We start from the raw sequence: 26,582 nt of genomic DNA on the forward strand, positions 1-26,582 counted from the left end.
ATGTATTCACTTTATTTTGCAAGGTAGCCCCACCCCCAATCCCCTCTTCATCTCCAATATTTTCTGTTCTTGAACCTACCAAAGTGGGCTTCAAGCCACGGAACATTCTTTTTAATCTTTAAGGAGTTCATATACCTTTTGCTATAAAACGTCATGAGATGTTGCATTCAGCTACACCAAATCATTCAAGAGCTACATCCTTGTAATCTGTGTAATACTGTAGTGAGCTCTCTGTTTCACAGGCATTCCTAAAAATATGGCTTCTCCACTTGGGGTTGGTGGTGCAGTTGGGTCACCCCCTGTAAATTAACATGGGACTGGGGCCAGGGGAACTCTATAAGTCCTCCTCTTTCCCCCATGACCAGTATCTCCTGAATCTCTAATCGCATGCTCCTTCCTCACAACATCTAGTAACCCGAGAAAGCCCTCTTGTAATAAATTAGGACTAGTGGACAGGAAGAGGCTATTTACTGCATTCTGGGCTGCAGAACTGAGACTTTCCAGCTATAAACATCAGAAGCTCCAAATGCTAAACACAGTGGTATAAAAATCAGAGCTCCTGCCAAAAAAGGCAGCCCCACATCAAACTCTTCTTCTGCCATTGTGCACAGTGCAACTTACCTCACACATGGGCATTTCTCTACCCCTACTTCATAACAATTGCTGTCATGGGCAATGAAATGTTTGGCATGATGTCACAAGTAAACTGTCCTATATATTAAGAATGGAAAAATGTGTCACGCAGCTGTTGTTTTAAGTGGCAGTTCATACTTCCTATAAAATGCCATTTCCATTCCCTACTAAGTTAGCTCTCCATGTTTCTGACCAGGCAAGACCCTAAACCTCAGCTAAGACGAGTCAAGAAAAACACAGTATTTCACCCAGAAACCTCCCCACCCTCCTCCAGAGAGGCCTACTTCATTATTTGAAAAATGACACTTGCCAGAGAGCATAAAAAATTGAATCAAATGGAATGCTGTTGAACTTAAAACAACATAAACATAGGTTTCCAATATTCCTTATTCTGTCTGGGGAAAGGCTGGTTATGCCATAGAACTTAGGGTTACAGAACTGAACAGTAAGTGGCTTTACAAAATGCTCAGCAAATAAAATAAAGATACAGTACCTGTCTCCATAGCTCCAGCTTGCCAATTAATGGTCTTTTCTCCCCACTCCCCCAAGGGAAAGAAATTTTGTGGGGGGAAAAGGGAAATTAACAGATAAGAAAACATAAAAACTGATGAATGTAAAAGAAAATGTCAAAAGCAAATATAAACCAAAGAAATTTATTGTGGTTGACAAAAATACATAATACCAAACAAAAAAAAATTCAAACTGGGCCCGTCCACGGAGCTCATGAAGCAGCAAGCAGCAGGAGTCTTAAAACAACTAATTCATGAGGACCTCCATCTGAACCAATCTTGCGTTTGTATCCCCTGATGTTCTGTAGGGGATCATCCCAGCAAAAGTGATCAATGCACGAGCTTGAGACCGGAGTTGCTGAAGAGCAGAGAAAACAGAACAAAAGTCTGTTACAAAAGTCAGGCCCTACTTTGTGTTCCGACTTTATGCAAAGATCCATCATGGTGAGAAGCAGGGCCTTTACAGCAGTTGCCCCAAGGCCGCGGAATGATTTGATCCAGAAATCCGTGGGTCCTCTTCCTCAGTCGCTTTTAGGAAGGGGGTGTAAAATGCATCTCTTCTATCTGGCTTTTGGCTTGCCTGGCTAAGGGCTTTGTTTTAACATGTATCAAGTAAAACAGCATAACCACCATACAGTGTGTTTTATGGCTGCTATGCTGGTTTATTGTTGATTGTGTATTGTCAGTTAACGCCTTAATATTTTTAAAAGCTACCTTGAACTTGACAAAGGTGGCCAGAAATATCTACAACCATCAAAGAAAACACAACCTTCATATTTTGTGTGTGGGGAAACAAGAGTGCATTTAAACTGGATGGAGCATTAGCCTTCTAAACAGATGGGCATAGCTAACCCCTCCCCACATTTGAACACAATCGCTGTTGCTCTCTCCACAAAGGTTAAAGGAAGCCTGGAGGTGTGGGTGTTCCATTTGCGATAATTATTTAGCCAAGGACCAAAAAAACAGGAACACCAACTCTGTCAATGATAATTGTTTTCTGCTTCCTCTTTTAGCCAGCACGAGAATGCCCTCCAGTGCCAATGGAAAGCCCCAAACAAATCAACAACTTATGTGGACATGTGGCAATGTTGAAGCTACTGCACTAGATTTTAGGGAAGGGTCTTCATTTGATCATAACTGTGTCCAATTATATGGTACAGGGTGTACAGATATGTGGTTGAGGAGATTTTTTTTTCTAAATTTCCAAAATGATATTTGGGACCAAAAACAGCATTTAAAGAAATGGATAAGTCAATGTCTCTTTTCAGCTCAGAGGATGAAATGGAAGAGAGGAGAACGATGGGAGCTGTTTTGGGAACCCCAGTGGGGAGAAAGGTGGGATATCAACCAAGTAAATACATGAAATCTCCAAACTGGTGGAACTGAAGTTTCCAAAAGAGAAAGGAACTCGAAGGCCACCTCTTACATTCCCAGCAGAATGCCTTCCATGCGCCCATGAATGTGAGCATGATACTAGACAGGGTCAGATTCCACATAGCTCTTCCACTGCCACAGGCCCTTTACTCCAGGAGGAGGAGGAGGATAGAGGGCCTCTTGCATCAGAGCAAGGCTCCTTCTGATGGAAGAAAATGCCTCTACTAGCAGGAGGGATCTGAGGGATCCAACCCTGAGGACTGATGCGACCCAATGGCGAGTGTTGGCCTTCAAAAATTCTCCTCAGCCACTTTGCTATCCACAGTTCCCTCCAAAATGATACTACCACCTTGAGGGCAAGGTGGACTATGTAATAACTGGATTTAAGTGGCAGAAACAGCCTTCATGTCGTGGGACAGCGAGGCCTGTTGGCCAGACTTAGACTTGGGACCAGAGTTCAAATCTCAGCTCCACCCCAACCAGGGTTGCCAGGTCCCTCTTTGCCACCGGCTGGAGTTTTTTAGGGCGAAGCCTGAGTTTCGGGCGGAGCGGGGTTTCGGGAGGGGAGGGATTTCAATGCCATAGTGTCCAATGGCCAAAGCGGCCATTTTCTCCAGGGGAACTGATCTCTATTGGCTGGAGATCGGTTGTAATAGCAGGAGATCTCCAGCTAGTACCTGGAAGTTGGAAACCCTAATCCCAACCTCAGTGGGTGGCCCTTCATCAGCTCCTCTCAGAACTCGGTTCCCCTTCTAAAAATGTGACCGTTCAAGGGTTTTCCCACAGGAGCACCGCTGTCAGAATAAAAAGGAGGATTCACAAAGCTCCTTTTAAATATTAAAATGTTAATTAAGGACTAAGACTCTAAACCTCTCAGGTCACCATCAGGAAGACTCTTGTTACAAAAGAAAATTAACAATAGGAAAGGAAATCTTACCGAATCTCGGTCCTCAATGACCCGCTGAGGCCTGGCGGGAGTGGCTGGGCTGGTACCTTTCAGCCTCTTGTACTGGGTAAACAAAATGTTCATGGTGGCAAGGAGAACCTCTGACAAGTTGTGTCTGATCTGCAGGCAGGAAGCAGAAATACAGATGGCTTTGAAAGGCAGGTGGAGGCTAGGGCCTATTTCGGTTTGCTTCCCGCCAACAGGTGAGGCAGGTGCCTAATTCTCTGCTTGTGGGCCAATCTCAGACTGCCTCTAGTCAGATGCTCTGAGATTGAGCCATATTATACACACAGGCACAGGCTGACTTCACAGGTCAGTGGCTTTTCCAGTGTTCTGTCTTTAAGGAGCTCTTTGTGAATCCAAAGTCTGCTGAGAAAACCTCTGTTCCTTGCAGAAGACTCTAGGGAGCAACGAGTAGCGTGACTGGGCTTCAACTGTGTGTTTTGCATGACCTGAGCGTGTAACCTGCTACACACCTCGCACTCCCGAGGCTGTGCATAGCGAGGGGAGATTGGTATAGGTGGGCAACTGCCTTCCAGCCGACAGTGAATGAAGGGATGAAAGAGGGCAAAGGTTAACAGAGAATGTACAGAGAACTGTAGAAGGTAAAATGGTGGAGAAGAAGAGTTGATTTTTATATGCCGACTTTCTCTACCACTTAAGGGAAAATCAAACCGGCTTATAGTCACCTTTCCTTCCCCTCCCCACAACAGACACCCTGTGAGGTCAGTGGGGCTGAGAGGGTGTGACTAGCCCAAGGTTACCCAGCTGGCTTCATGTGTAGGCGTGGGGAAACCAACCTGGTTCACCAGATTAGCCTCCGCTGCTCATGTGGAGGAGTGGGGAATCAAACCTGGTTCTCCAGATCAGACTCCACTGCTCCAAACCACCGCTCTTAACCGCTACACCACACTGGCTCTCCTTCCACACTGAGACTCCTCCTTCCACACTGGAAGCCCTGCACGGACTCTCCTCTGTCCTCTAAGCTCTCTGCAAAACTAGCTGACGAGTATTTTAATATTTTTATTAAATCTAAAAACTTGAGGCACAGTTCAGATGACCACAATTTCCACACAAGCCACCAGAGGGAGCCTTAGTGCTCATGTTTCACGGTTGGAAGATGCTGACGTTGTGAAGAATGTGCAAAGCAGGCACAAGCTCCTGCAACGTCTCTCAGATTCCTGACTGTTCAGTGCTTGGCTGCACAGGATCCCAGCTTTAGCAGAGTAAGTCCAAACAGTGGCTGCAACGTGAATGAGGATTAGTTAGAAATAAGGAGCGGCTGAGACCCTCCAAGGACTTGGAAAAGGTCATCCCAGCGGAAATGTGGCCACAAACCTGGTTTGCTCCTGAGTGGGTTGATGCCAGCTAAAGCCTCCCTTTCCTTCAGCTGACCGCCCTACCATTCTCCCCACCTTGGTATTGGTTTCCTCTTGGGTTACTATTTCTTTGGTAAAAAACCTCCTGCGTGCTTTTAAAAAAAAACCCTGAATGACCGGCAGACATTTTACAAGTATGGTATCCCCCATCTCTACATCTTAGAACTGCACCAGCCAGCCCTCCAATCTTTGGTCAACAAGAAATTGTGTTGTACTTTGTGGAGGACAGGCTGCAGTATGGGTGTGACCCAACCATTCCAAGCGTGGTGTTCATGGGCTCTGTAGTGTCCGCTGACATGCTTCCTGGTGCCCGCTTCTGCACAAAAAGCACCCTTTTGAGGACGCCTTACATTTTCTACGTTCTGTGACTGGGCAGCCCCGCGTCTCCTCATCATGGCTAACAGTTTTGATGTGGTGCCCGCTACCTGTTCTCAAAACTCCAGCAGTACCAGCAGGTTCGACAAGGTTAGGGACCCCTGGCGTAACCTGTTCCACATTCAACCAGCTATTCCCTCTAGAACATGGAAAGTAGTGTCCAGAAAAAGGGCTTGCCGTGCCTTAGAAGATGCCTTTCTTCCATGTGGGAGGAAACAAAGCATGGACTTGGCACTGCATAGATGTGCCCACTGCCTTTTCCCAGGATTAAGGCGTGACACTGAAACTAGAAGAAACCTACAACTTGGATCAAACTAAATCCCAGTAAAATTGGACTACCCCCATTTCAATTTTTAATTTACAGTTTAGGTTTTGTTTTAAAGCGTGCAGAGCAAAGACAGTACTTCATTTTCTCCCTTGGGACAAGAGGTGGGAAATTTACCATCTTTCGATTCAGTGGAAAGTTTAGAGCCAGGATTGGCATGCTGAGAAGTCAAACCCACAAAGTCAAACTGAAAGAGCCATTTTTGCAGCCCATCAGGCTGGAGACTGATAAGCAGATTCTGGCCGAACGCCTACAAAATGGATGACTCAGGAAATCAATACATTCCCAGACTTGTAGCAAATTCATCCATTTTTCAGGCCTTTTATCTCCCCGTTTACTTTGCAGCAGGAAAACAATTACCTTATTGACAAGCCTGCTTTAAAATATGTTGCAAAGATTACAAGTCTTTTTTTATTCTGCTGTTTTAAATAATAATAAGAAATCTGGCAGATATACCCCCCACACACACACACAGACAAGCAGATTGCTTTCTAACAGGAATGCAACAGGATGGGTAACACTGGTCTCTATCGGCTGCAAGGGTCAGCACAGTCTCTGGGGGGGGGGAAGGTATTATTTTAATGATTTTTTATAATTCTGTGAGAGGGTGGCTTTTTGTTTAAAAAAAGACACAAGAACAATGAAACTGAGCAAATCTTTTCCCTGCTCAGTACCACAGCTCCATAATACTGACTAGACCCTGCCCTTTGTAACAAATTGAAGTGCTCAATCTTGTGTACGCCCACTGGGCACAAAATGCCCCAGAGTAGGGAGGAAGCCCCATTCTTTACAGTGCTGGGCAGTGCTTTGTACGGACAATGGGAATGGGCACGAACATCCTCTGGCACTGCAAATAATAGGGCACCTTCTGTGTACGCGGGGGCTCTGTGTGCACGTTGAAATCCTCAAGGAGCTCTGAAGAATGACAGTGTTTTTAGAGAGGAAGCTGCTTTGGGGCGACAGGTTTTAAAGAGAGACAGAAATGTAGCCACCTTCCCTCCCAGGGTATGCCCCAAAACGAACGCATTGAGCAGGATCCAAACTAAATTGGCAATTTCCACCAATTCCCTCTTCCTGCTGCAGACCCGACCCCCAACTGTTCCTCAGGGTCCTCTATCCCCCACGAGCAACATTTCATGGAGATTAGCCAGCTGCAGTGGGAGAAGCGAGGCAGGAAAGTTCCAGTCCGCTGATGGAAATTTTTGCCTGGATCCAACCCAGTTTCTCTAATGGAGCTTAACGGCATGCCTGAGAAGGTCAAGAAGGCTCCTGTACTTCTGCAGAATGTGAAAACAGACATGTTAAGGGGGACAATTTTAAAAAGAGATTAGAAGTGCAGCAGAATGGCCAGGAAGGGACCTTTATAATGGAACAGGATTGTAGTCAACTGCAACGACTATTCTAGGAATTATCCTGCATTTACTGGATTGTCTTCACGGCACTTCCTTTGTAACTCCACTTACTACCTTGCCTATAGTATTATCTTGCCTTAGGCAGTTTGTTGTCCGCACTGACTTTTAGTTCTGTACTAATGCGTCATTTGTTGGATGCCATTGCTGGATGAGCACATTGCTTTTACTCGGTAACCAGCCTTGAGTTTCAGTGAGGTAAAAAAAAGGTAAAGGTCCCCTGTGCAAGCACCGGGTCATTCCTGACCCATGGGGTGACGTCACATCCCCACGTTTCCAAGGCAGACTTTGTTTGTGGGGTGGTTTGCCAGTGCCTTCCCCAGTCATCTTCCCTTTACCCCCAGCAAGCTGGGTACTCATTTCACCAACCTCGGAAGGATGGAAGGCTGAGTCGACCTTGAGCAGGCTACCTGAAACCGACTTCCATCGGGATCGAACTCAGGTCGTGAGCAGAGCTTTTGACAGCAGTACTGCAGCTTAACACTCTGCACCACGGGGCTCCTTTCAGTGAGGTAGGCAGGGTATAAATAAACAAGTAAATAAATACCCCCATGGAATAAGTGTAAGGATGTGCCACTGGCCACTAAGATTAATTCATGCCATCATATTCCCCGTTACTATGTATGGGTGTGAAAGCTGGACATTGAAGAAAGCTAATAGGAAGTAGATTCCTTTGAAATGTGGTGTTGGAGGAGAGTGTTAACGGATACCATGGACTGGCAAAAAAAAACAAATCAGTGGGTTTTAGATCAAATCAAGCCTGAACTGACCCTAGAAGCTAAAATGACTAAACTGAGGCTGTTGTACTCTGGTCACATTATGAGAAGACAAGAGTCACTGGAAAAGAAAGTCATGCTAGGAAAAGTGGAGGGCAGCAGGAAAAGAGGAAGACCCAACAAGAGATGGATTGACTCAATAAAGGAAGCCACAGCCCTCAATTTGCAAGATCTGAGCAAGGCTGTCAAAGATAAGACATTTTGGAGGACACTGATTCATAGGGTCGCCATCAGTCGGAAGTGACTTGACAGCACTTAACACACACGCACAATGGAATACCTCTTGCCGCTGCTCAAAGAGAGCTGCAACATGCTATTATAGTCTCGGCACAGCAGCACTTTCCATGCTACCAGTCAGGCAGGACAGAGCTCAGAGGGGAGAGTGGCCACTGACTAAGGAATGGTAGGTTCGTCTTCTCCAACTACGGGTTGGATCCTACTGACTTTTACATACCAGCAATAGTGGGAAGAGAGGCCTCTTTCGACCACTGAAAAAAGCTACACTAGCTATCATGGGACCCACATGAACAAAAGCCATGTGGGGTGGGGGCAACAGAGAAGCTGACTGAATACACCCCTGCCTGTGAAGAGTACATGCCTCAAGCTAGTCCCAACCCTCACTCCTGTCTGTAGTAAACAGCAAGAGTCCAGAAGCACCTTAAAGACTAACAAAATTTCTGTAGGGCAAGAGCTTTCGTGAGCCACAGCTCACTTCTTCAGATACAGCTAGAATGTAATTCCATCTATCCTTAAGTAGAGACGAGTGAATTAGAGACACAATGGCAATGTAAATGTCAAAAGCAAGTAAATGACATTAGTAGGTGTGATTGGATTAGATGTGATATGCAGAGGGGTAGTAGGCGTGGAGAAATCAGCATTGGTAATGAGACAGGAATCCCAGATCTCCATTAAGTTCTGGAGAATGCATAGTCTTGAGCTTCATTATTAGTTGTAATTCAGCAGTCTCTCTGTAGTGTTAGCTAGGAGGTGGATTAATGCAGGCAGAAACACATTCATGCCTGTGAAGCTGCCTTATAACCGAGTGAGACCCTTGGTCTATCAAGGTCCGTGCTGTCTATTCTGAGTGGCAGCGGATCTCCGGGGCCTAATAGCTTTTTCATATAACTTTCTCCCTTGGAAACGGGAGATGCTGAGGCTGCAACCTGGGACCTTCTGCTTGAAAAACAGATGCTCTGCTGCTGAGCCGTGGATCCTCCCCTGAGCTCAGGGAGCAGGGGAAATGGGAGCCCCTGCCATCAGCACCCCCACCTTCCCACATCAGCACGGCCCGGCTGTGCCATCAATCAGAGGGAAGGAGGCCGGACAGCACCACGGCTGCTTACCTCGTCGCTGAAGTTCCTGAAGGCGGCTACTCTTTCTTCCACATAGTCTTGACTCAGGGGGACCAGCTTCAGCCGTTCAATGATCTATAACAAAAGATGCGTGAATAAGAGCAGAAGAGATCAAGTCAAGAGAGAACAGAGTTGTCCTGATTTTGGGCAGCCCCATCTTGTCAGATCTTGGAATCTGAGCAGGGTTGGAACTTGGATGAAGGACCACCAAGGAAGACTCTGCAGAGGAAGGACCTCTGCTGCTCACTTGCCTTGAAAGCCCCTTGCTGGAGTCACCATAAGTCTGCTGTGACTTGTGGGCACCAATGTTTTACACGCACACACACGTGTGTGTGTGTGTGTGCATATGTATATGGGGGGACAGAGTGTGTTTGTACTATACCATCTATAACAAATCTATACCTATACCATACATTGTTCTGATCAAGTGCGTTACACTTTGCACCATATGTTTTCATCCTGACTCCAACTGGCCCTTCTTGGTGACACCCCTACCACCATCTGTCCTGGGCATAAGGGCTGATTGATCTTAATCTTTATTTGTATCTGATGAAGTGAGCTCTGACCATTCATGTCTGGGAGGTTGATGTACATTTTCCCCATCCAAATTCTCAAAACTCTGCATGGGGTTTTGATGAGTTTTCAGAATTTAGATGGGGAAAATGTGCATCTAAAGAGTAGCAAATCCAAGGCAAAACTTCCCACGCATAAAAGGCTTTTGACTCATAAAAAGCTTATGACCTAAAAATTGTGGTTTTTTAAGATGCTGCTGGACTTGAATTTTGTTCATATACTGCTTTATATGCTCAGTGACTTTCTCTCTGTCTGATATACAGTGATAAGCTCTGAACCAAACTTGTGTAACCCCCAACAAAAGACTCAGGTCCACGTACGATTGGACAAGTTAACCCAAGACCTAGCATCCAGAGATCAATACTTGATTTGGGATAGTTACCTTCTTCATGTCCTGCTCATGAGCATCCCAAGAGAATCTGGCTTGTAAGGAGTGCTAAACCGAATGAAGCAAGGCAACTTACACAGGACAAATCCAAAACTTACATCAAAGGCCTTGTCAATGTGACCGGCGTGATAGTCATCAAAAAAAGTGATCAGGTCTAAAAGAAGGTAGAATGTAGAGTTGACGGGCTTCTTGGCACTTATTCCCTGAGCTTTATATCTGGAAGAAACAAAAGTGACCAGACAGGTCTCAGCTGTGGTTAATGAGCATAGGTAACATGGCATTCTCAGGCAGCTCAGTGGCCAGAAGAACAACAGTATTGTCTACTCAGACTGGCAGCGGCTCTCCAGGGTCTCAGGCAGGTCTTTCACATCACCTACTTGCCTAGTCCCTTTAACTGGAGATGCCAGGGCTTGAACCTGGGACCATCTGCATGCCAAGCAGAGGCTCTACCACTGAGCCACGGCCCCTCCCTGAAGGAGGGAAGAAGGAGGCAAAGCCAGAACAGAGAATCATGCAGACAAGCAGTGGGCATTAGATGTTTGGGAACATTCGTTTCTTGTGGCACACTTTCAGAATTACTTCTGGTTTAAATGTAAGCTAGCGAGATTATATCTTGCATATTTCCTCCTTTCCAGCTTTGCCAACAGTAACATTTCTTGCCTCCGGCGTGCTCAACAGATTGATGGCTTCTGAAAATGTGCAATAAAAAACCAGAACGAGATGCTTTCTAACCTTGCCTCTCTTTTCTAAACGCATCTCTGATGACCCTTCCCAAGCCAGCGTGGAAATGGCCAGGGGCCCCACCCCCTGGTTGAGGTGGAAACCCAAGACTTTCCGCTTACCTCTCAGCGATGGAAAGAGCCATGTTCCTCAGCCTCTCCTTGTTAGATTGGGGGGCCGTGACCTGGGGGACCACCGGGCTCAGCAGCTTGTTCATCAGCTCCAGCACTTTGTCTGGGTTCTGTGGAACATGCAAAACAAATTCATTGTAAAATAGAGGCCTGCTTTTGGGGGCGGGGGGAGAGGAGGAGAGGGAGCTTATTCCCACCATTATAAACCTCTTTTGAAGAAAAAAAATTATGATCTGCCCCTGCAAAATAAGTACATGAGCATTTGAGAGAAGTCTTGCAGAAGAGACCAGGTGCGTGGGGTTGCCAGACCCCCATCGGGTTGGGGGATCCCCTACTTTCCCCCTCTTTCCCCCTCCCCCCAGTGCCATCCAGCAGGGATCTTACCAGACAAAAATTAACGCCTAGGTCTCAATGTTGTCGCCGCGTTGATATCACTTTTCCAGAATTGATAGCATCATGTAGCCGATGATGTGGGAGATGCTCTGGTATTTGGGCAAAACTCTATCGTAAAAACAGCTTCTACCATAGAGTTTTGCCCAAATACTAGAGTGTCTCCCACGTTGTTAGCGATGTGATGGCATCCCTTCCAGGCATGTTGTCAATGCGCCGACAATGTTGAGGCCTAGGCCTCAATTTGTGCCTGGTAACACAACCCCCCTCCCACACACACACCCGCCCCAGCCAATTGCCAGGGGGTACCTGCCAACCCTCCAGGTGCACAATAAGATCTATAGGCAGGACCATCATGTGTTTTGACGGAGGACACAGTGCGGGTTGTGGATCTCAGCTTCCTTAGAATTTCAGCTTTTATTAACAAGGAATGAAAGCAAAAGTTCCCAGTCCCCAGCAAAATCTCAAGTCAGAGAAATGGCTAAATATGATCTTCAGTATCACTGTTCCCACTATGACTAGCAAAACAAAAAATATACAAAAACTGAAATCTCCAAAGCAGAATTATACTAAAAGAAGCACCTGTACAAATGTGCTTAATTTGCATAATGTATGCTAATTACAGACTCAAGCACAAAACATGGATTGCTCGAGAAGCAAAATTGATTTTTTTTTTTTTGCATGCTCAGCTCAGCATGTTTATTTTATTTAAAACTTTTCTAGGCCACCTTTCTACCCTTACAGGATGTCTGAGTCTACACAGCAAAGCATCTTTAATGGTATCCAATCCATCCACATACAAGATTCCAGCAGTAACTTTTGTGAAAAGTCGCGTGTTGAGGTTGCATGTTGAAGGGAGATTTACACATACATGCCCGCAGAGGTTTTTTTTTTAAAAATCAGATAAATTGTCATTTTGGTGATTCCCTAGGCAACGTTTGGGCAAGCCAGTTCCGACATCTTATCACAAGGTAGCTCAATAAAAGAGCCACGAACAGCTGCCTGACAACTGGCTCTGTAGGAAGTAACCGAAAAAAAGAAAAGATATCAAGGTATAAAAACAGAAGTAAATGTTGGGTATATGTTTGCTGGACGTACATTTAAAGAACTGGAAAAACATTTTTTTAAAATGCATCTGAAGGACAGAACTGCACAGAAGAGCATTTTCTGAATTTAGACTAAAAGACTCCAATGACCAGCACGACAGTGTAACTGTCAAACTTTACACATATTAAGTGGGGCATACATCCTCCCGCTCTGTCTGGAACCTGTGCTGTTCAGGCTACTGCACGGGGATTGTGCCAGCCTAAAACTTCAGCACAGCTGGCTCCACAGCTACATCAAACTCCCATCAGCTTCCAAAACAGTTTGCCACGGCAGACTGAGAAGGGCACCGCTGCTGGTGGTAAGCAAGTCTCACAATTTCACACATGCTGAATCATGCACTTTCGATTCTCTTTCAGAGCATTTTGGAAGTGAATTTTTCTGTGTGAAACGGCAAAAGCCACTTGCAAACAACTGTTAAAGTGAACTGAAAGTGCATTATTCAGCTTATGTGAAGGATCCTTAAAGCTTCTTGGATTTCAAGGAATGAAGTCCTGTTTCTTTTGGAGCGTGGCCTATGTGCATATATCCATTTGGTGGCTCGCTCCTGCAAGCAATGCCACAAACCTAACTCAACACAGAGAAGGAACACTAAGGTTACACTCCTAAGAACACTCTCCTGGGAGCAAGGCTCACGGAATAAAATGGGGGATTGCTTCCCATTGGACCAGCTTAGAACTGCTTCCTAAAGTGACCAAATAAATGCTAGCATGACTTTGACTAACAACAGCTGAAGCAGAGCTTGATCGAGAGGCTGGTCTTATCTGTAGAGCTGCAAATTCAAATTCAAGAAGATCAGAATGCCTTCGAACTAATCCAGACTGATCAAAAAATTAAAGCCAGCTTCCTGGACAGCAGCGATTAAAACCTGCTTACCTTGGCAAGGTCATAAAGTTTGGTGGCTTCTTCAAAAAGCCCTTTGCTTTCTGCCACTGAAGCAACTTTATTAATAATAGGTTTGGTGTCTCTGGTAAACTTGTCAATCACTCCAGGCTGAGGAAAGAAGACAAAACGGGTGGTGGGATGAAACGTTTGGGCGACAGAACGGATACGAATCCCTGGAATATCCTGTCAACTTGAAATAAAACAGTTTGCATGCAAAATTATGACTAGTTTTGCATGCGTTCTCAGTGGGAAAAAATACAAGATCCTATGGGCCTCTTCAGTTGTAATAGTGGCTCTGATCTTGTACGATTCTTTACGATAATTGTTTTTAAAAATCTGAACACTTTGCTACACGAGTAAGTTGGTATCAGTCCTAAAGAACTCAACAATTTATGAGGTCAAAACATGATAATTCACATGAAAGTATAACTAAAATCTCTAGTCGTAGAATAAGCGGGTAGCTCTTTTGATCAAATAAAATAATTAACATTTTCCATTTATGTATACATCAGTCTCAGCAATTGTGCAAACATGCTAAAGGAACAAGTTTAAAAGAGAATGCTCCTCTACAAGTTACCTTGTTATACAGCAGAACAGGAATTAAATATCTACAATCGCCATGTTTTTTCAATGTGTCAAAAGAAGGATCAGTTAAGATTTGAATCTTAAGTGTGATTAATGTTTATTGCTGGCCTCTGCCAAAAAGCTCTCTGGATGTTTCAGCCCACTGTTGTGGAATTTAACTACTATGTTTTTCCTATCAGATTTTTGATACACAGGCTTGTTCCACACCAGTTGTTTAGTTAGGAATCAGCATAAGTTGTTCAATTTTATTTGATTTTAAAATATGTTTTTTAAACAGAGAATCCCAATGTGGCCAACCTGCTGAGTTTCAGAATATTCTGTTGTTTTTCTTTGCTTTTTCAGACCAGACTTGTGACATTTGCTAAAGGAGATGTATTTCCAAGCAGACCTGCATTGGGGTCTTCCCTGGGGGGGAGGAGGTATTGCCAGATTTTTTAAAACCAATATATTGCTGTATCAAGTGCAGAATGGAACCTTCACTTCTGCTTGCACCTGATAATGGAAAAGGGACCCTTCAGCAGTGCAAACATGTTGTTGTGTGGAACTACCCCTTGATTTCAGTCTATACACTTCTATCCTGGTCCTCTGGTAAAGAAAGCAGTTTACCATGTCTCAATGAAGGTAACCAATGTATTTTTCTCTCAAAACATTAAATACAGCTATTTTTGTCATGGCTAAGAGATTGAGAGCCTGCCATGGGAGGCACATACAACTAGCATTGCCAGCTCTGGGTTGGAAAATACCTGGAGATTTTAGGGGTAGAGCCTGTGGAGCAGCATGGCGTCAGTGGGATATAATGCCATAGAATCCACCCTCCAAAGCAGCCATTTTCTCCATGGGAACTGATCTCTGTCGCCTGGAGATCAGTTCTAATTCCAGGAGATCTCCAGGCCCCACCTGAAGGTTGGCAACCCTACACACACGACAGCATGGTTAGGGAATGTATGTTGGCACAAACCTTGAAGCTAAGGTTGGGTAGAAAGAAAGAAAAATATATGTATATAAATACTGAAAATATAATTTATTAGAAGCGCTATGTAAAGCAGTCTACTAGGTTGATAACCTGCACTCTAGGTTGATACCTGCACACATAGTATATGAGAGACATATACTAACCAGTATTACAACTAGAACCAATCTGACCAGATGTTTGAGTAATTGGTAATAGATTTTACAACCTATACACATGCCTGGCTGGGTTTGAACTGTTTGTATATGTATGTATGTATTTATTTATTTCTGTAAATGTGTGCAGGCTTAACATGTGTTTTGATTAACCACTGATGAAGGCCCAATAGGCCAAAACGCGTTTGGTATGTGGTTACAGTTATCAACCCTAGGAAATGGCATTGTGCTATTTTCATGTTTTTAAATATTTTTAACTTTTACATAGCGCTTCTAATAAATTATATTTTCAGTATTTATATACTGTATATTCTTTCTACCCAACCTTAGGTACCCAGCTTCTGTTTTCAGGTTGGGTTTTATTCCCCCCTTTTTTCTTCCACAAACCTTGAGGCTAATCAGGATTCCCTTAACATGATGCTGAAGAGGCCATTGCAAAGAGTTTCAGAATTTGGGTTAAGAAGAACACAGGTTGGACTTAACCATGGTTAAGGATGGTGCTAACATACTCTTTAAATTCTCCTAGAGGAGAGGGAGTATTGGGTTCCTGCACCTGACTTCTGATCTCTTAACAGCAATTAAAAGCTGTCAGAGTCATTCTCTCTGTGCTGGCCCAAGAGTTCTCTTCTCCCCCTCCACCCCACATTTTTTTTTAGTAAATATAATATAAAGAACCCTTACAAACTATTACCATTAAAAAAACACAGAGATGTCATCATACAGTGCAGCAATTCTGCCCCTTGCCAAATCAAGTAAATAAAGAAAAATGATTGAAGTCAACACTATTATGAAAATTGATTGACTCGGCAAATTTGCTTAGTTTCTACACTTTATTTTGAAACTAGCAATTTAACTATTTTGAAGCTAGCACTTCGGATCTTTATTTTAATTTTTTGCACAAAGCAGCAAAGCAGGAGGAGGAGTGACAGAGTTTGGACGCACGGACATGATTAAGAAGCCATGAGGAAGTAACAAAGAATAAGGGAAGGAACAGAACAGATGCTGCCAGTACGCTTTATTGATACTGCTGGCAGATATAATCTTCAATTATTTATAAATTTTATTTTAAACTGAAACTTGAAAGTCTCGGGAATCCCAGTACCAGCATAATTTAAGGCAAACAACATGAGAGATCCTGTCCCTTTAGGCACGGGGAGCCTGCCCGACATTGGGAAATCCACTCCCTTTGATCAGCACGAGCAGGCAACAAGACACTGAAACTAAACAAGAATGAGCAACAACAACATGCCAAGCATTAACTGTCATACTGAAAAACAAAGGAAAAAAGGCTCCAGCACAGAAGAATTGAACAATTCCCTAGCTAGCATTCAAATATATAGAGATGGGTATGTATCAGTATATACAAACTTACTTTTCTACTGCCATTGTTTTCCAGTTTCCCAAGAATCATATCAAACTGTCAGAGCAAATAAAAAGAAAACAAAATTAGGAAGGGCACAATCGCTTTCAAGTTTTTTTTTTGTTTTTTTTTTGAATGTGTAGGATGGCCCAGGCTAGCTTGATCTTGTCAGATCTCAGAAGCTAAGCAGGGTCAGCCCTGGTTAGTATTTGGATGGGAGACCACCAAGGAAGTCCAGGGTTGCTGTGCAGAGGAAGGCACTGGCAAACCACCTCTTGCCATGAAACTCCCCCCCCCCAAAAGAGGTCGCCATAAGTCGGCTGCGACTTGACGGCACTTTACACACCACAAGCATATCAGAATTTTAAATAAATTATCTCAGTACAGCCTTTAGTGTATCCATGCTCACTACTGGGCCTTAGCTCAAAAATCACTTGAAATCAAGTTTTGTACTTCTGAGTATAAGTCTGTTGCCTAAAAGTGTGGGACCCTGGTGATGGGATAAGCTGCTGCTGCTGCAGTGTGATCTGGGAAGACCCTGTGAGCATTCATCTCGGGCATTTCTCCCTCATAGCTACAACAGGGTGGAAATAATGGCTTGCTTCGTAGACTAGGAAACTGCAGGTTATTTTTCATGAACACAATTTGTACTGTTCAGAAATTTACATGAGGGTGGGAAGCAAACTCATATCTCGCTTGAGGTGACAGAACAGCCCTGTCGGCCTTTCAGTCCCATGACCACTTCGCACGGCCCCTCAAACACGTTCGAAAACCTCCCTCGCCCCCTAGAGCTGTGCAATGCAAGTCTGGATCAGAACTGACGCCTTTCTGGGAAACGAGTTCACCGTTACTGAATTTTTTTGACTGGTAAATATTTTGAGGATGCTCGGGGTTCCCCTGTACACAGCTGTGCTATGGCAAGCTCTTCCAAAGACGACTGAATTGCATCCTACGGAAGGAAAGAAGGGAGGAAGGCACAAGGCCATTTCTGTGTACCTCTCGGCTCTCGATCACTAGCTCGCTGACGCAGCGCAAGAACATGTTCTCCCCCTGGCTGTCTTTCTCATTCCTGGAAAAAATGGGGAGGGGGGGGAAGTCACTGCAGTTTTCATGCTTGCACTTGGCAGCCGTTCGAACAAAAGCAAAAAATGCACAGCTCGTCCATGGCTGAGGTAGCCTACCTGAGAAAATAGAAGTACTGCAGGGCTTCTCTAGGATCGGTGGACTCAAACTTGCGGGTGTAAAGCATCAGAAGGCGAACAAAATTCAGGCGCCTGATGCCAGGAGGGTCGCCTGCTTCGTGGCTCACTGAAATGCGAGAGACAAAACCAGGCCACAGGCTTGAAAGTTTCAAAAACACTCAGGCTTCTTTCGTACATCCAAGACAGCATTCATATGAACAGCGCAACGTACCTCTGAAGGGGTTTTTCAGTGACTAGAGACTTATGCACAGGGCCTTATATAAAGGTTGCATAAAGGCCATGTCTATTTGTGGCCAGGAACATTCTGCCATACTCAGATGCAGAGTCTTTATAGACCCCTAGGTTTTGTAAATAAAGGAAGTGGTTGGTGCCACCATCATGGCCTGCTTATGGAACTCCCTCAACCCTCTGGGCTGGTCATTACAGAAAAGCAAAAAAAAAAAATTGCTTGGGCTCAGAATGGCATTTCCACAATTTAGATTTCCCAATGCAGACTTCAACACGTAAATTCTAAACAGGACAATTCCTCTGTCCCTTCCTCCCCAAAACCGATATGGCTGTAATAGGACGGCTATAGGGATGGCCATCGGCAACCCCCTCCCCATTTCTGTGGTTTCCAAGGAAACAATTACTTGGCTTCCAGTTCACCTTAAGATTCAGATTGGACACAACCATTGACTAATGGGAAACAAAGGAGGGTTGCTAGCTGAAGAAACTGCAAAAAGCATCCCCCTCCCAGAGCCCAAGATAGTCTAATAAAATCTGAGAATCTTTACACCCCAGGGATCTCACTTCTCTCTGACATATCATGCAAGTAAATCAAACGGACAGGAAATCATTGCATGACCACCACCCTCTATTCCTTACTCGCTGACCAAATTTTCCTGTTGTAATGCGATAACAATCACTAGCTTGGATGACTATTTTTTTAAAAAAAGGACAGCTCTATGAATGGCTTTTAGCGATGGCAACCAAAAACAGATTTTCCACGTTTAAAGGTATGAAACCTCTATGTACCAGTTGTATTTTATTGCTCTCAAGAGTCCTTAGATATAAATTATCAAAAGACTAAGGTATTTTGTAAAGGTGTCCCATATTGTCATTTTTCACGGAATATGGATGGCCACTTAATTGAGCAGGTTAATAAATTTTGCTATCTGGGCATTCTTCTCTCTTATAACATGTCCTGGACAGGTCATATGGCTGCTGCCATGAAGCATCTGTACATTCAGCAGGCCTCCTGAGATTTTTCAGATCTCAGGAGGTGATTATATACTAGCTGCCATCCAGGAGTTTAAGGCTAAGGCCAACCCGGTTATTATTATTTGATGTACCTTTGGCTATTGCCAAAGTTAATGAAAAATATGATTCCTGCTTAATTTCTTCTTCACTCTCGATGTCCAACTTGCCAACATGTATTTCTAGTCCAGCAATCCGTTTGCAATTTGCAGAACCTCTATGTACCAGATGTTGAAAATACTTCTAAGGGGCATCTAGCTGGCCCATGCTGAAGACAGACCATTGGAGTGGATGTATTGTAGGTTTAACCCAATAAAATACAGCAATTATTAATCACTAATTACATATTTATACAGTGTATAACATGGCTGCTGCAGGCTAATGTGTGTGTGTCCACTCTCTTGCAAACGTTCTAATATGCACCCCTGGCCACTCTCTCAGAAAAAAAATCCAAACTAGGAGACCAAGCCAGGAGGGGTGCTGCAGTGACCCTGACATGCTCCCCACATGTGCATCAAGGCATCCACAAGGTCAGAGCACTCTCCTACTCAATCAATCAACATCCCAAGAAATCAACAGAACTGGCTGCCAGTCTTTGTAACTGTGGTGCCCCAGCCACAAGGAAGAAGAAGAGTTGGTTTTTATATGCTGACTTTCTCTACCTCTTATGGGAGACTCAAACTGGCTTACAATCACCTTCCCTTCCCCTCCCCACAACAGACACCCTGTGAGGTAGGTGGGGCTGAGAGTGACTTGCCCAAGGTCACTCAGCTGGCTTCATGTGGAGGAGTGCGGAAACAAATCCAGTTCACCAGATTAGCCTCCGCCTCTCATGTGGAGGAGTGGGGAATCCAACCCAGTTCCCCAGATTAGAGTCCACCGCTCCTTAACCTTCTGGCTCTTAACCTTCTGCACCATGAAGAGATCGTAAAGGTGAGGATGGGAAGGAGATCGTCTGTTTTGCAATGACTGAGGCTATTTTTCTTGTCTGCGATCAAACCATTAGTCAAACTCATAAACGGATGCTTTCAAAGTTCTTAGCTGCATGTCTCTGCTGCTCTGAAGGTTTTGATGCAAGAGGAAAATCAGGTCACTGTTGGGAAAGGAATGCGGGAACTCACAAAGCTGTGCACTCTGCCCAGAAGACTTCAGGAGCAGCTTGAGCTCAAACAGGACCAAGGCAACGTGAATGGCGTGACAACGCAAACGCTCGGTGCGGAAGAGGAAAGCGATGGCGGCTTCGAACTGGGCCGTCAGGAACAACACTTGGAAGTAGAGGAACGGCTGCTGGTTCACTGCAAAGTGCGACTCGCCTGAGGAAACACACAAGAGCAAGGTGGGGGGAGACGTCAACACTGTCAAATGTGGGCAAAACATGACAAAGCTGTGTTCTGATGGGCCTTAAAAGCTCCTGAATCTCTCTTAAGAAAGATTATCTGTACTGTTTCCAACAGGGCCACGGCAAGGTCCCGCTACTGAAGCTACCAGCAGGTGGGAAGTAGGAGAAGAGAACAGGGGGACAATGAGACCTTAGACAGTGTCCCCCCACTCAACCTATAATCTCTACCAACTAACAGTCACAGGGTTCTACCAGATCCCAATAAAATACTGCAGTATTTGATGAGGCAAGATTTTAATTGCAAGTATCTTAGGGAGCCAATCTGGCTGAAAAACGGGGCAGAAATACATCAAATCAATAATAAATTAAAATGGCTATACCACATTACTACTACTACTAAATTAAAACAGGGTTGTTTATGTCCTAGCAAACCTCACTGCACACATCATAAAAAGGCAACGCTGAAAAATGTGCTGGTCAGAATATGAGACTTAGTAGTCCTCAGTACTGGACAAGAGTCACCATTATCTTGGCTGATCTTGCTAAGTAAGAGTGTCTTTTGACATGATGCATCAAGGCTGATTGGGGGATTCCTTTAAAATTGTCAGGCCTCCTCAAAGCCCTCTGACCAGTCTTAGCGTTGGCTGCATTTCGCAAAAGCCACCAGGGGCACGCAGCTCTATGAAATCCTGAAGAACCCTCACAAACAAACAAACACACACAAACACACTCTGGTTTGCTTACCATAGTCTTCAAGCAGTTGCTTCTGGAACTGAGACAAAGTCAGCCTGTCCTGCGGTGAACTGGTGCCATCAGCATCAAAACACACCTGGTTCAGCTATATATATAGATGGAGAAAGCAACATTTAGAAATAACTCTCTCCCTTCCCAATGAAGAGCTGTAAAACCACAGCCCCTGGACAGATGCCACTTTTATTTATTTACTTTATTTGCCTTTCTCCCTACCTTTACCTATCCACCTTTTCCATTTTTACCTATTTTCGATTCCCCATTTCTTCCCTTGCCAGGGTACCCTTTTGTTCCTTTTTCTTCCCTTTTTCCTCCCCCCTCTTTGACTGGTTCCCTGTTACTGTCATAAGGTTTTAAGGATGCCATTGGTATTTTATTAGAAATCGAGGGTTTTAACAATAGATGGCATTTAGCATGATTTTAATATTGCTGCAACTTGCTGTTAGCCACCCTGTACCTTAGTCAGGAAGAGCAGGATAGAAATCATAAACAAACAAAGCAGTGCACATTGTTCTCTCCTCCATGTTATCCCTGCAACAACCCTGTGAGGTTGGTTAGATTGAGTGTGCACGATTGGCCAAAGGTCACCCAAGCAAGCGGGGATTTGAACCGGGATCTCCCAGATCTTAGTCTGACACTCTAAGCACTACACCACACTGACTCCCATGACTGACAAGCAACCTATGTCTGCCACAAGTTACCAAAAAAATCCAGAGCAATCCACGTGTGAAGCCTCTAACATGGAATCAGACAAAACATTTTTTAAAAAATATGTGGTCCTCAAAAATGGACAACTGGACCTGAAACTGATAAGAGAAGGCGCTGATGCCAGTATAGAGACTGGAATGGCTCCACTGCCCTGTATGTGCAAGATCACACCAAGAACCCTGTGAGGTATGACTGCTCCTGGCTGACCATGTCCAGTAAAAACATGAGTAGGGGGGATCTGAATGCACAGGAATCGGGAGCGCGCCTTCGGAAGTTCAAATCTGCCGCTGAAAGGAAGGAGAGAAAGAAACAAGACACGCCGGCTCTGAACGTTACGGAAGACAAGCAGAACTACCTTTAGCCAAAGATAATCCTCTGTTTTGTCCGCGACTTCACCATGATTGTCAGCAATATCGCACCGGCCTATGATGCAGTAAACAGCCCTTTTGTAAGGGTCGGTGTTGTTTCTCAAGGCTCGTCTGTAATGGAGGCGAACCTTGTTCTCGGTGGAGGGGGGCAACCTGCAATCAGAGGAAGCCATGCTCTCAGATGGAAGGCCTAGAAAATGCCACACTTGTAGCCTTCTCATTCTCAGCACTATCATCCTCCAGGCAGCAGCCTGCCCGCCCCCCAAGGCCAAGCACAAGCAGAAGCTCCCCTGAAACGTACAGGTACTACTATTTCTGTACGCCCCTGTGCTGACTTTTCACTCTGGTCCCCACTGTTGTTCCCAACTGCGGAGGGCACCAGCAGGAGTCCCTAGTGAGCACAGGCGATAGGAGCAGCTCCTCAGAATAAATGCAGAATGGACGCGCTGCTAGCACAATCTGCAAGCAGGCACAAGCTATGAGTTTATAAGGCACTATCCACACAGTGTTGGCAGGGCCGGGGAAGGCAGCAAAGTCATGCCCAGCAGAAATGCCACCTAGAAGACTCGAACCCTGAAATGCCACCTAGAAGATCAGGGGCTCTTCAGGGCACCACAAAGCACAGTGTTTTGCTGTCCCCTGCTTCTTCCTCTTCACATGTTCTCTTGACTTGCCTTGATCTTTCACTTGTTCTACATCATGTCCCCTCTCTACTGTCTCTGTCTCCTGGGTGCAATAAGGACAAAACTCTTTGGTGCCAAACTATTCCCCATGTTAACACTGCTGGCTTTGTCTCCCCAGCCCCCCGATATAACCCAGCAGAGCAACCTCAGCACACGGCTTCAGAAGAACAGGTCTGATGACTGAGCTGCCAAACGCTGAAACCTTGTACTAAAATTGGGATGGTGGGGTGCTTTTTAAAAAAATGTAGTTTGCGAGTTCCTGCATTGTGCAGGGGGTTGGACTAGATGACCCTGGTGATCCCTTCCCACTCTATAATTCTATGATTCTATGTTAACAAACAGGTTTCGAAAGAAATTTCTTCATGTCTTCAGTAGGCTCTTCCTCTGTGAAACGCTCGCATTGTGCAGGGGGTTCCTGCATTGTGCAGGGGGTTGGACTAGATGACCCTGGTGATCCCTTCCCACTCTATAATTCTATGATTCTATGTTAACAAACAGGTTTCGAAGGAAATTTCTTCATGTCTTCAGTAGGCTCTTCCTCTGTGAAACGCTCGCAACTTCACAGCCCTGGATTTAATATACTGTATACAACTTAGAACACACGCAAGGCCAATTCTCAACAAAACCACTGTCCCCCTCTGCCGGTTGCTCTCCCTGTATCACTCCCCCCTCCCCTCAGTCTGCCACCCTCCTCCAGAGACTGCCCCGGTACCTTTTGTCTTTGCTGTGCATGTACTCCTGAAACCAGGTTTTGAACTCTCCCAGCTGATGCTGGGCGCGATTCACCACCTGTAAGGCTGCCATTAAGTCCCCGCATCGCATGCAGTAGTATATGAGTGCCCAGACCGGATGGCCTTCCACCTCTCCGTCCTGAAAAGCAGGCAAAAGTTAAAAACTGGAGGCACGCCTGGGGGAGGGGAAAGGAGGAGAGAGCTTTGCCGGCACTGCAACCAAGGTCTAGTTTTTTACTGCGGTGGTTAACCAGCATCTGGGCTCCAGCACTTCAGGCTGTAGGGAAGGGCTCACATGACTGTGCTTCCATTTAAAAAAATGTTCTTCCATATGGAAAACTAGCAGTCGGAAAAGGGATGTGAACGTAGCCTTTTCCTGGCATGCTATGGATGGAACTTTCTTTGCATGGTGAATCATCCTGCCATTTTTCATTTTTATTTATGTCGCTTGTTTTTATTTGTTTCAATTATTTATTTAGAGCCCACCTCTCTCACCATAAATTAAGGTGGTTTGGGGTTTTTTGCCGTCAAGTCACAGCTGACCTATGGCGACTCCTTGTGGGGTTTTCGAGACAAGAGATGTTCACAGGCTCTGCCTGCTTAGCTTCTGAGAACTGACAAGACCAGGCTATCCAGGTCAGGACCAAGGTGAATTACAGAGTACCAAAAAAGAGAAGAAAAAAGCCTAAAAAGAGAGAAAGATGATTCAGCCTAAAACAGCAACCAAAGTCAGGCAGGTCTTGATCAGCATTGGATTCCCTGCACCACCTCTGATCTTCATCAGCATCTTCCTTCAGGAATGGAAGTAAAAGCCTTTCTGTACATTATGTTATGGCAAACCTGCAGAAGTTCTGCAAGGTGGTTGCACTCAGATTTCCCATGGAGCAGAGCTCCAACGTCCTACCACTGCTCTTTGTCCCACCTCATAACTAGCATAATATTTTGCAAATAAATTATGCAAACAAGTTTAACATACTATGCAAACAGAAATTACTCGTATCTGCCAGAGGAAGAGGAGGAGAAGAGGAAGAAGAAGAAGAGTTGGTTTTTATATGCTGACTTTCTCTACCACTTAAGGGAGACTCAAACCGGCTTACAATCACCTTCCCTTTTCCTCACCTCAACAGACACCCTGTGAGGTAGGTGGGGATGAGAGAGCTCTTAATAGAACTGTGACTAGCCCAAGGTCACCCAGCTTGCTTCATGTGGAGGAGTGGGGAAACAAATCCAGTTCAACAGATTAGCCTCCGCTGCTCATGTGGAGGAGTGAGGAATCAAACCCGGTTCTCCATATCAGAGTCCACCCCTCTTAACCACTACACCATGCTTGTGGTGAAATTCAGGTTAAGGTCAGACCATCTTTTTTAACCTCAAAACTGTGCATAGCACTGCAGAGCAGGAGCTGCAGCAAAGTCTTCAAATAAATCATCCTTCTCCAGCTCTGATTTCCCACCTGCGTGCCGCTCTCGGGTCAGCACAGGAAGCCAAGCAACGTATCGGAATGGTCAATGCATAAAAGATCTGATGGCTGAGGCATTTTGGCCACACATACCTGGAGTCCTGGGACAGACACCGGGAGTTTGATGTTCAGGAAACTGCGGACTAACTGGTAGGTTCCGGGCACTCCTCCCAGCTGAGCTTGGTGCAGATTTCCAAAGACTGTCACCAAGGTATAGTTCTTGTAACTGCAAGACAGCGTCCGCCGCCAATCAATAATGAGTCTTGCACATTCTGCCACAAGAGACATTACTAAATCACTGCTCAGCATTAGACTAGTCAGAGAATGGCTTTTCTGGCAGAAAACCGAAACCCAGCGGCCAGTCAAGAGGGTGGGGGTTGGACTGTTGTCTAGGGAGATCAGAATTACGATGGGGGAAGAGCAGGGCCTTTTGAGCAGTAGCTCTAATGCTCTGAAATCAGCGGCAAGAGGAGGCACTTTCCTGTCTCTCTGCAATGCATGCCCATCTAGTTAGGAAAGCATTAGTGTCATGCCAGCTGTTTTAACAGAACTGCTACTGGTCTGATTATTTCTGCTCTGGCCATCAAGGATATTTTACCGGTTTAGTTTTATCAAGTTTTTGGCTATGTTTGCAAATCTCAGATTGGAGAGACAAAGATGATAAATGTTTGAATAAACAAAAAAAATTACTTTTGATTCACAGAACAAAAAAGAAGAGTGTATCAAGTCCTTTAAGTCAGAGCTGTCTAAATATGCCCTTTGAGATCCCAAGAACGGGGGGAAATCACTTGCTCAGAATACTGCAGCAGGTTATAATACTGGCAGCATTCAGCATTAGATGTCTAGCTGCAGCACAAAAACCAGAGCATTTTTTTGTCTGCTTTCTTGCACATCAGATTTTCGAGATAGGCAGCCAACTTTGTATCTGTGACTGCAAATGCAATGCACCACACAGATCAAATTCTGCAAAGCTCCCATCTGAAACAGGGTGAGATTCCTACCCCACACCCCGTGGGCAAAGGACAAAGCTTCATTTTATGCCACTAACTTCTGCAGATATGTGACATCTGAAGACGGTAAGCTGCCTTATAATGAGTCAAACTACTGGCCGTCTAGTCCAAGGTCACAGGGAGAAATCCCTTTCCCCATCTCTTCTAGCCATGGTACCCGAAATGGAGATGCCAGGGACTGAACTTTCTGCTTGCAAAGTGTATTTTCCATTTTCACTCAGTTGTGGTCCCTGTTCCTGAGAGTTTCAGGCACCTGTTATTGCACAACTTTGCCCTTAGAAGAAGAAGAGTTGGTTTTTATATGCCAACTTTCTCTACCATTTTTAAAGGAGAATCAAACTGGCTTACAATCTTCTTCCCTTCCTCCCCCCACAGCAGACACTTTGTGAGGCAGGAGGGGCTGAGTTCCAAGAGAACTGTGACTAGCCCAAAGTCACCCAGCTGGCTTCATATGTAGGAGTAAGGAAACCAACCTTGTTCTTCAAATTAGAGTCCACTGTTCATGTGGAGAAGTGGGGAATCAACCCCAGTTCTCCAGATTAGAGTCCACCGCTCTTAACCACTACACCCCGCTAGCTCTTACTGTTTCACTTACGAAGGAGAATCTTTCATAAATGGAATTTTAGAAACAGCAAGGTAGGAACCATTTACATACAAAAGGTCTCATAGCTGAAAAGGTTCAAAAGGCATCTAGGACAAGACGTGCCATTTATTAGTACTTCTGAGTATTCACAGCTCTTCATAATCTAAATTT

The 26,582-nt window shown here is 44.9% G+C and overlaps 1 protein-coding gene across 2 annotated transcripts in view; it reads right to left on the reverse strand.

Moving 5' to 3' along the window:
• Positions 1–1,272: 1,272 nt before the first annotated feature.
• NUP93 (nucleoporin 93) overlaps positions 1,273–26,582 on the reverse strand; it is an 86,638-nt gene continuing 61,328 nt past the window's right edge. For both annotated transcript variants that reach the window (XM_056862981.1, XM_056862982.1), the window contains 14 exons: positions 24,912–25,044; positions 23,341–23,498; positions 21,933–22,098; positions 20,864–20,957; positions 19,902–20,093; positions 17,521–17,647; positions 17,336–17,408; positions 16,352–16,396; positions 13,261–13,377; positions 10,882–11,000; positions 10,138–10,255; positions 9,070–9,153; positions 3,454–3,582; positions 1,273–1,500 (listed from right to left, as the gene is read on the reverse strand). In XM_056862981.1, the coding sequence (XP_056718959.1) occupies positions 1,390–1,500; positions 3,454–3,582; positions 9,070–9,153; positions 10,138–10,255; positions 10,882–11,000; positions 13,261–13,377; positions 16,352–16,396; positions 17,336–17,408; positions 17,521–17,647; positions 19,902–20,093; positions 20,864–20,957; positions 21,933–22,098; positions 23,341–23,498; positions 24,912–25,044 (1,666 nt within the window). In that variant the 3' untranslated portion in view covers positions 1,273–1,389. The remainder of the gene's footprint in view (positions 1,501–3,453; positions 3,583–9,069; positions 9,154–10,137; positions 10,256–10,881; positions 11,001–13,260; positions 13,378–16,351; positions 16,397–17,335; positions 17,409–17,520; positions 17,648–19,901; positions 20,094–20,863; positions 20,958–21,932; positions 22,099–23,340; positions 23,499–24,911; positions 25,045–26,582) is intronic.

Source organism: Euleptes europaea, chromosome 17, assembly GCF_029931775.1.
Source record: "Euleptes europaea isolate rEulEur1 chromosome 17, rEulEur1.hap1, whole genome shotgun sequence".
Lineage (NCBI taxonomy): Eukaryota > Metazoa > Chordata > Lepidosauria > Squamata > Sphaerodactylidae > Euleptes > Euleptes europaea.